The sequence below is a fragment of the Lampetra planeri genome, chromosome 81 (assembly GCF_965212315.1).
Source record: "Lampetra planeri chromosome 81, kcLamPlan1.2.h2, whole genome shotgun sequence".
Lineage (NCBI taxonomy): Eukaryota > Metazoa > Chordata > Hyperoartia > Petromyzontiformes > Petromyzontidae > Lampetra > Lampetra planeri.
This window is the reverse complement of record NC_136185.1, coordinates 1346075-1357166: the sequence shown is the minus strand read 5'-3', so window position 1 is coordinate 1357166 and position 11092 is coordinate 1346075. Positions and strand designations below refer to the sequence as shown.

Here is an 11092-nt window from a genome sequence, read left to right as displayed (position 1 = left end):
CCACCACACAACCACTGCACATCACAATTCATCAACAAGTAGTCCGATAGGACTACAAAGCACCACCTTAACGTGACGAAGTCTAGAATAAACTTTAACACGCAATTAGCTGTGAGAAGATGACATGGCACCTTCTACCATAAACACCACACATTTACCAGTCCCGATGATACAACCACCAGACGAAGCAACGCATCTATACAAGTATAACATTGTTGTCATCCTGAAATAAGTGAACACTTCTGGAACTTAAAAGGAAGGCTTTCATCTAAACACATTATAGAGCATTCACAACATTACTCTATTTCGATTTAAAGCTTTCGTGACTGCAGGGATTAATCTTCTTGGTTCTTACGGTAAAGTCACGTAAAAGGAAAATAATAAAAATAAAACATAATAAATAATTCTCACGACGTTTCGGCGACAACGCAAGGAGCCGTCTTCAGGTGGAGAACAGGTCTGTCAAGTAGACAGAGTCTGAATGACTCAGAGTCTGAATGACTCTGTCTACTTGACAGACCTGTTCTCCACCTGAAGACGGCTGCTTGCGTTGTGGCCGAAACATCACTCTAGCTTGGAGTACTGGAAATCACGGAAATAATAATTCGTACCTTATTAACTGATCTAACAGAGACACAAACATGCACATTCCAGGACTTCAAGAGTTAACAGAAGAACTCAAAACTTTGACTCTCCAGCCATTCCAGCAGCCATGTCTCAGTATCCACCTGCATGGGGTCGAAAGAGGAATTGTCGTCAGGGCTCATTACATCCAGCAACCTCTCAGGATCCAACTGCATGAGGTCTAAAAAGGAATTGTTGTTAGGAATCATGACATCCACTACATCTAGGCATCTCTCAGGATCCACCTGTATAGGATGAAAAGATGCATCTTTTTCAGGACTCATTGCAGCACTTTGCATTACACCTTTTGATTCCACTTCCCTATCATTCCGGATCTTCTGATGCTTGTTTCGTGGAGATGACCGTGAACATGTTCTCTCCCTCGGAGAACAATTTAATGGCTTTTCACCCGACTGCGTTTTCTGGTGCCTGTGAAGATCTGACTTCCTTACAAATGCCTTCCCACAAAGAGAGCACTTGAATGGCTTCTCGCCCGAGTGTGTCTTCTGGTGAGTGTTAAGATTGGATTTCAGTGAAAATGTCTTCCCACACACAGCGCACTTGAATGGCTTCTCGCCCGTGTGTGTCTTCTGGTGAGTGTTAAGATTGGATTTCTGTGAAAATGTCTTCCCACACACAGAGAAATTGAATGGCTTCTCACCAGAGTGTGTTTTCTGGTGAGTGTTAAGATGTGATTTCTGTGAAAATGCCTTCCCACACACAGAGCACTTGAATGGCTTCTCACCAGAGTGTGTTTTCTGGTGAGTGTTAAGATTGGATTTCAGTGAAAATGTCTTCCCACACACAGAGCAATTGAATGGCTTCTCGCCCGTGTGTGTCTTCTGGTGAGTGTTAAGATTGGATTTCTGTGAAAATGTCTTCCCACACACAGAGAAATTGAATGGCTTCTCACCAGAGTGTGTTTTCTGGTGAGTGTTAAGATGTGATTTCTGTGAAAATGCCTTCCCACACACAGAGCACTTGAATGGCTTCTCACCAGAGTGTGTTTTCTGGTGAGTGTTAAGATTGGATTTCAGTGAAAATGTCTTCCCACACACAGAGCAAGTGAATGGCTTCTCGCCCGTGTGTGTCTTCTGGTGAGTGTTAAGATTGGATTTCAGTGAAAATGTCTTCCCACACACAGCGCACTTGAATGGCTTCTCGCCCGTGTGTGTCTTCTGGTGAGTGTTAAGATTGGATTTCTGTGAAAATGTCTTCCCACACACAGAGAAATTGAATGGCTTCTCACCAGAGTGTGTTTTCTGGTGAGTGTTAAGATGTGATTTCTGTGAAAATGTCTTCCCACACACAGAGCACTTGAATGGCTTCTCACCAGTGTGTTTTCTGGTGAGTGTTAAGATTGGATTTCAGTGAAAATGTCTTCCCACACACAGAGCAATTGAATGGCTTCTCGCCCGTGTGTGTCTTCTGGTGAGTGTTAAGATTGGATTTCAGTGAAAATGTCTTCCCACACACAGCGCACTTGAATGGCTTCTCGCCCGTGTGTGTCTTCTGGTGAGTGTTAAGATTGGATTTCTGTGAAAATGTCTTCCCACACACAGAGAAATTGAATGGCTTCTCACCAGAGTGTGTTTTCTGGTGAGTGTTAAGATGTGATTTCTGTGAAAATGCCTTCCCACACACAGAGCACTTGAATGGCTTCTCACCAGAGTGTGTTTTCTGGTGAGTGTTAAGATTGGATTTCAGTGAAAATGTCTTCCCACACACAGAGCAATTGAATGGCTTCTCGCCCGTGTGTGTCTTCTGGTGAGTGTTAAGATTGGATTTCAGTGAAAATGTCTTCCCACACACAGCGCACTTGAATGGCTTCTCGCCCGTGTGTGTCTTCTGGTGAGTGTTAAGATTGGATTTCTGTGAAAATGTCTTCCCACACACAGAGAAATTGAATGGCTTCTCACCAGAGTGTGTTTTCTGGTGAGTGTTAAGATGTGATTTCTGTGAAAATGTCTTCCCACACACAGAGCACTTGAATGGCTTCTCACCAGAGTGTGTTTTCTGGTGAGTGTTAAGATTGGATTTCAGTGAAAATGTCTTCCCACACACAGAGCAATTGAATGGCTTCTCACCAGAGTGTGTTTTCTGGTGAGTGTTAAGATTTGATTTCAGTGAAAATGCCTTCCCACACACAGAGCACTTGAATGGCTTCTCGCCCGTGTGTGTCTTCTGGTGCCTGTGAAGATCTGACTTCCATGAAAATGCCTTCAAACAAACAGAGCAATCGAACGGCTTCTCGCCCGTGTGTGCGTGGCGCTGTGGAGAGAGTATCTGCTCCATGTGACTGATTCTTCAGAGCAGAGTAACAGTCGCGGGTGTTGTTGAGAGTTAAAGGCACCCTCTAAGCTGCGTGGATGACTGGCTCAAATCGCCAAGAAGCAAACTCTCACTAACGTCTAACCGACACACATTAACGTCTCGTAAGTCGGGCTACACGCGACTACCAGTTTTATCCACTAACGAAGACACTTACTTGTTGATGCACGGCGTGTCGATGTCCCTGTAACCCGTCTGAAGAGATCGCCACGAACTCTCCCAGTCGCCAGGCAATCGTGCTAGCCAGGCTGGGTCTCGCAGGAGAAGGGTAATCTGCAGAGAGAGGAGTTGCGCGTCTATCCTCAGCGAAATCCCTCTCGAAATGGTCTTGAGGTCTGAATTTAAGACCCTTATAACTCCCCTCTAGCATACAAATTCTTTGTTCTCGTCTTGGATTATCATAGCCTTTGCATTCAATTGTTAATTTCTACATTAACAATCTGCATATGTAGCAACATAGCTTAGCGAATCTGGCCATTGTAATTTAACCTTAATACGTATGTACATCATACTGCGTAATTGTACACTTCTGTATGAATAATTACATACATCTCCATGCATAATTCCGTGCTTCCTGTGAATTTGCTAATATTCACCCGACAATGTCCTCTAAACTGCAGGGATTCATCTTCATGGTTCTTTCGGTAAAGTCACGTAGAAGGGAAGTAATAAAATAATAAAAATAAAACATAATAAAATAATTCTCACGACGGAAGAGATGGAGGACGAGACAAAGGAGGAGGTGGAGGAGGTGCAGGTGGTGGAGGTGATGATGCAGGCTCGTGAAGGACGCTACTGGGCAGTTGGAGGCAGTCGCCCTCCAACAACAACGGAGGGCGGAGGAGCGACGCTCACAACAACGAGCGGAGCGCCGGGTGGCTAAAGCACAGCAAGTTGGTACAGTAGGGGGCACAGGTGGTGCATCAGCCAGTCATCTCGGTCATCTCGGTCAGTCGACCCGTGGCACCTGCTGGGTCTGCCCCGTGACCTCCTGCCAGCGGGCGTTCGACACTTCACGTGGTAGCCTCAAGGTGCACTTGGCCTGGCACAAGCGTCGTGGTGACGTCACCGCGAATGTCGACCTAGGGGAGGCCCAGGACCGGTTCAGATAATCGTCACTGGCGGTGTTGGCCGTGAGCGGGAATCGAACCCGGGTCGCCAGGTTCATAGCGCAGCGCGCTAACCGCTGCACTACCGCTCCCCACTTACCCCGTGACACATCCCAGGCACACACCCACACACCCCGTTATACACGTCACACACACACTCCACATGGTTCCCCCCCGGAGAAACGGTGCCACTGGGACCACAGCTGTGGAAGGAATCTGAGCAGAAGATGCCAGGACTACAGTGGAGAACGACTGCTATCAAGACACCTCACACAACAAACACACACGGGACTAGCCAAAAAAAAAATAGCCGGCCCCATCTTGGACTAATAGGTGCAAGTTAATACTGTTCTGAACCTGTTTAATAAACATATTTAAGGACACTCGTGTTGAGCATGGTGCTTTTAGCAAACGAGTGTGTTTTGTTATAATTTCTGTCATAAACTTTGAATAATCATCTGAATGGTTTAGCTTGAAAGCGTGGTTTATAATAACGTTACGCAAAAAAACAATCGTCACCTTTTAGTCTGTAACATACGACCTTCGGTGTGTATATACACCAGTGTGTATGTGTTCAATATTTTGCACGTGTTTAAAATTTGTGACAAGTTTTTTTGGTAATTGCATTGAGTATTGAGGGGTTACCAGCCCCTCGCACCCGTCCAAAGACCTCGTGGGCCACTGTGGTGGCTACGAGCCTTCCCTCCGGGACATTGCTCACATCCACCACAGCGTTACCGTCCAACACCGTCAATGAAGGAAGGGGGTTGTTTTTGCAAAACTTTACTCGTGGCAGGGGATTGACGAACAACAGGGAGTGCCTCCTTCTGAAAAACAAAAAACGAATGAAGGGGGCGTGGGAGCGTGGCGTAAGGTGTGGAAAGCTGTAAGTCACAGGTATCAATCGAATTGGGTCAATGACACCAGCACACGAATGGTGGGGTCGTTTGGAATGATGTTGCATTGATGAAAGATGAAGTTCTCGACGTTGCATTTCATGAACTTTACATTCAATTGTTATTTTTGGAATTTACAATCTGCATATCTAGCAACAGAGCTTCTCTATCTTCTTGGTTCTTTCGGTAAAGTCACGTAAAAGGGAAATAATAAAATAATAAAAATACATTTCGATTTAAAGCTTTCGTGACTGCAGGGATTCATCTTCTTGGTTCTTTCGGTAAAGTCTCGTAGAAGTAAGAGAAATTTCAAGAAAACAGTCCTTGTATATATACTGGTAGAGTTTGGGACGATATTATTATTGTGAGGTTCGATGCGGCTGAAACACGCTGTGAGGAATGAGCCTTTGTTGTGTAGGCTGGTTGAACTCGGAGGTTCCAAGAGTTTGCATATCAAGAGGAATTTAGCATATTTATGGGAAATGCAGATATGGGATTAGTCATTACTTGTGGAATCTGGCTATTGAGCCTAATCCTGAATACGTCCATTCATCTCACCGCATAATTCGCGTTGATTTGCTAATATTCACCCTGCAATGTGCTGCAAACTGCTGCCAGTTCAAAGGCGTTACCAGGGAAATGCAGACTGAAGTATTAAAATTGTGATTTGAACTAAGAGGTGCAAATTTATACTGTACTGACGTTGTTTTCTAAATACTGTATATTTAAGGACACTCGTGTTGAGCGGGGTGCTTCTAGAAAACGATTGTGTTATATCATAATTTATTTAGCAAACTTTGAATAATCGTCTGAATGTTAAAGCTTGTAAGCATGGTTTTTTTAAATGTCCATATTAGAGGTTTTTGGGTAAGATCGCGTAAATATATAAATGTGTCGTTGAAACCCGCCACCACCCTACACAGCCAACTAGTAAGGGTTGTCACGTAAACAGAACGTGGAAATGCGTCACTAGTACAGCACTAACCGGTGTGTTGGAGAGCCAAGCCACAACATTTACAATCTGAGTACGACGTTTCGCCAGTAATTACAACTAGCTTCATCAGGCGACAGACAGATTTGTGAAGTCTTACTGTTTTGTTAGGGAACCGGTTCCCATAGGAAGTCTATGGGGCAATGTTAAGAGATAGGGAACCGGTTCCCATAAGAAGTCTATGGGGAAATGTTAAGAGATAGGGAACCGGTTCCCATACGAAGTCTATGGGGCAATGTTAAGAGATAGGGAACCGGTTCCCATAGGAAGTCTATGGGGCAATGTTAAGAGATAGGGAACCGGTTCCCATAGGAAGTCTATGGGGCAATGTTAAGAGATAGGGAACCGGTTCCCATACGAAGTCTATGGGGCAATGTTAAGAGATAGGGAACCGGTTCCCATAGGAAGTCTATGGGGCAATGTTAAGAGATGGGGGACCGGTTCCCATAGGAAGTATATGGGGCAATGTTAAGAGATAGGGAACCGGTTCCCATAGGAAGTCTATTGGGTAATGTTGAGAGATAGGGAACCGGTTCCCATAGGAAGTCTATCGGACAATGTTAAGAGATAGGGAACCGGTTCCCATAGAAAGTCTATGGGGCAATGTTAAGAGATAGGGAACCGGTTCCCATAGGAAGTCTATGGGGCAATGTTGAGAGATAGGGAACCGGTTCCCATAGAAAGTCTAAGGGGCAATGTTAAAAGATAGGGAACCGGTTCCCATAGGAAGTCTATGGGGCAATGTTAAGAGATAGGGGACCGGTTTAAAACTAAACAAACTCAATCATATAGAAGCGTAGATGTGTTGACCACGCAGCTGCGCTCTTGCACAATGTGGGGGTGGGGGGGGGCGTATTACTGAGGCAACGTACATTATGCGTGTGCATTATGCGAGCCCTTTGAACGTGTCCTTCCTGTCTATTGTGTTTATTAAAATCGCCCTACCAATGGTAATCCCTGTTGAAGTACGCTTCCCTTTGTGAGTATGCATTTATCTAATGTATAATTTTAACGACACATTCATATACTTCGGCTATCTAACCCCAAAACCTCTATTATGGATGATATTGGTCCCGAAATCCGACGTGTTAAACTCGAGTGTATGTGTCTTCTTGGTTCTTTCGGTGAAGTCACGTAGAATGGAAACAATAAAAATAATAAAATAAAACATAATAAAATAACATAATGTTTTATTTTATTATTTTTATTGTTTACATTCTACGTGACTTTACCGAAAGAACCAAGAAGATGAATCCCTGCAGTCACGAAAGCTTTAAATCGAGTGTATGTGTTTAATATTTTGGACGTGTTTTTATGGTAATTTTATTGAATATGGAGAGGTTACCAGCGCCTCGCACACGTCCAGAGACCTCGTGGGCCTCTGTGGTGGCTACGAGCCTTCCCTCCAGGACATTGCTCACATCCACCACAGCGTTACCGTCCGTCACCGCGGATGAAGTAGCGGATTCTTTTTACAGAACTTTACTCGTGGCAGGGGAATGCCAAACAACAGGGGGCTCTTCTTCAGAGAAAAACAAACGAATCAAAGGGACGTGGGAGCGTGGCGTAAGGTGTAGAAAGCTGTAAGCGCCAGGCTACCGTGGGCTCACCTCGCAATCAACAGGAGTCGAGGAGTGGTGGTTGCTCATGCATCCAACGAAGATGCATATAAGTCGAGTTAGATTCCTTCTATGTCCTCCTACATTATAATCCAACTATACTCAGATGTATGCATATGTATGCAGATATTTATTTTCGAAACTAGGGACGGATATGCGAACTGGGGGTGCGGGATTAGAATTGCACTATAATTATTAGGATCGCATTATAATTTGCTGAATGTGCAATCTCAATGGATTGGAATAGCTATTTAACCGCACCATCCTAATCAAAACTCGTTGAGTATATTTATTGTTCCAATTGTAAGCATTCGTTTCTCTGTTAGATCACGTAACATGTTATTCATCATCATCATCATCACGATCAATGGGCAAAGGGCGCGTAGGTGTGCAGTGCACATTTTGTACTTCTGCGTATACCATAAACCATAACAAAGGAAACACTACAACAAGACGAGCACTCGTGTGTGCATGTACATGTATTTGTGTGCATATGTATGTAGGAACAAACGTGCGTGTTCGCAGTGGAACGCAATCCTAGTTGACGTACAATGCTTTGTATGTACACTCGTGTGTTTATGTACACTGCGTTGCATATCTGTATGTACACCCCTGTATATGCACATTCAGGTGTATATGTATGCACATTCGTCTATGTATATATGTAATGTAGTAACTCGGCGGGAGACGACTTCACGGGTAACACACTCTTTATTTTACCAAACTCGTTCACAGGTGACTAACACCCACTTAGTATCTCGGGTGACTAACACCCACTTCGTTACTCGGGTGACTAACACCCACTTGGTTACCCGGGTGACTAACACCCACTTAGCTACTCGGTGACTAACACCCTCTTAGCTACCCTGGCGACTAACGCCCTCTTAGCTACCCTGGCGACTAACGCCCACTGAGCTATTCTGGCGACTAACGCCCACTGAGCTACTCGGGTGACTAACACTCTCTTAGCTACCCTGGCGACTAACGCCCTCTTAGCTACCCTGGCGACTAACGCCCATTGAGCTATTCTGGCGACTAACGCCCACTGAGCTACTCGGGTGACTAACACCCTCTTAGCTACCCTGGCGACTAACGCCCTCTTAGCTACCCTGGCGACTAACGCCCACTGAGCTATTCTGGCGACTAACGCCCACTGAGCTACTCGGGTGACAAACACCCACTTAGCTACTCGGCGACTAACGCCCCTGAGCTACTCGGGTGACCAACACCCACTTAGCTACCCTGGCGACTAACGCCCACTGAGCTACTCGGGTGACCAACACCCACTTAGCTACTCTGGCGACTAACGCCCACTGAGCTACTCGGGTGACCAACACCCACTTAGCTACTCTGGCGACTAACGCCCACTGAGCTACTCTGGACACTCCCTGCCCGGGGTGTCCGTCTTGACTGCGGGTCCCCAGCCCGACCCAGGTGGGCGTCGGACCACGGGTCCCACAGTCTCGCCTCCGAGCCACACAGGGCCCCGGTCCCTACAAGGACGGCGGGACTAGGGGTCTCGGGGCACTAGGTCTTCAACTCCGTCTTCGGTCTTCAACTGGATAACTCTCCTCGAGTGCTCTCGCGCGTCCCCCTTTTTTACCCCACCTGCGGACGTCGCTGCGAGCACCCATCCTATTCGACCAATCACTGGGCGCTGGCTACGATCCTGTTTTCCCACATCTCAGCGTGCCTCACCACCCACGCCGCGCCGCCCCGTCATCTGTCACTCCCGGCGCGCGCGTCCATACCACGCCCACAACGCGTGCCCAACCCCGCACCCCGTGCCGCCCCGTGATCCATCACTGTCACAGTCGGCGCACGTCAACACCACCACTACATATACACCAGTATGCATGTGTTCAATATTTTGCACGTGTTTAAAATTTGCGACGAGTTTTTTTGCTAATTGCATTGACTATTGAGGGGTTACCAGCCCCTCGCACCCGTCCAAAGACCTCGTGGGCCACTGTGGTGGCTACGAGCCTTTTCTCCGGGACATTGCTCACATCCACCACAGCGTCACCGTCCAACACCGTCAATGAAGGAAGGGGGTTGTTTTTGAAAAACTTTACTCGTGGCAGGGGATTGGAAAAAAACAGGGAGTGCCTCCTTCTAATAAACAAAACACGAATGAAGGGGGCGTGGGAGCGTGGCGTAAGGTGTGGAAAGCTGTAAGTCACAGGTATCAATCGAATTGGGTCAATGACACCAGCACACGAATGGTGGGGTCGTTTGGAATGATGTTGCATTGATGAAAGATGACGTTCTCGACTTTGCAATTTATTAACTTTACATTCAATTGTTATTTTTGGAATTTACAATCTGCATATCTAGCAACAGAGCTTCTCTATCTTCTTGGTTCTTTCGGTAAAGTCACGTAAAAGGGAAATAATAAAATAATAAAAATACATTTCGATTTAAAGCTTTCGTGACTGCAGGGATTCATCTTCTTGGTTCTTTCGGTAAAGTCTCGTAGAAGGGAAATAATAAAATAATAAAAATAAAAATAATAAAAATAAAACATTATAAAATAATTATCACGACGTTTCGGAGGCAACACAAGCTTCCGTCTTCAGGTGGAACCGTCACAGCACGATTGCTGTATCAAGTGAGAGAAATTTCAAGAAAACAGTCCTTGTATATATACTGGTAGAGTTTGGAACGATATTATTATTGTGAGGTTCGATGCGGCTGAAACACGCTGTTAGGAATGAGCCTTTGTTGTGTAGGCTGGTTGAACTCGGAGGTTCTAGGAGTTTGCATATCAAGAGGAATTTAGCATATTTATGGGAAATGCAGATATGGGATTAGTCATTACTTGTGGAATCTTTTCTATTGAGCTTAATCCTGAATAAGTATATTCATCTCACCGCATAATTCGCGTTAATTTGCTAATATTCACCCTGCAATGTGCTGCAAACTGCTGCCAGTTCAAAGGCGTTACCAGGGAAATGCAGTATTACAATTGTGATTTGAACTAAGAGGTGCAAATTTATACTGTACTGACGTTGTTTTCTAAATACTGTATATTTAAGGACACTCGTGTTGAGCGGGGTGCTTCTAGAAAACGATTGTGTTATATCATAATTTATTTAATAAACTTTGAATAATCATCTGAATGTCAAAGCTTGTATGCATGGTTTTTTTAAATGTCCATATTAGAGGTTTTTGGGTAAGATCGTGTAAATATGTAAATGTGTCGTTGAAACCCGCCACCACCCTACACAGCCAACTAGTAAGGGTTGTCACGTAAACAGAACGTGGAAATGCGTCACTAGTACAGCACTAACCGGTGTGTTGAAGAGCCAAGCCACAACATTTACAATCTGAGTACGACGTTTCGCCAGTAATTACAACTAGCTTCATCAGGCGACAGACAGATTTGTGAAGTCTTACTGTTTTGTTAGGGAACCGGTTCCCATAGGAAGTCTATGGGGCAATGTTAAGAGATAGGGGACCGGTTCCCATAGGAAGTCTATGGGGCAATGTTAAGAGATAGGGAACCGGTTCCCATACAAA

The 11092-nt window shown here is 45.3% G+C and overlaps 1 protein-coding gene across 1 annotated transcript in view; it reads right to left on the bottom strand.

Annotated features, from left to right (window-relative positions):
- Nucleotides 1-717: 717 nt before the first annotated feature.
- Nucleotides 718-11092, bottom strand: part of LOC144738296 (uncharacterized) — a 29267-nt gene continuing 18892 nt past the window's right edge. Inside the window, 3 exon segments of the mRNA XM_078621302.1 lie at nt 718-728; nt 1034-1965; nt 1967-2811. Coding sequence (XP_078477428.1) covers nt 718-728; nt 1034-1965; nt 1967-2811 — 1788 coding nt within the window.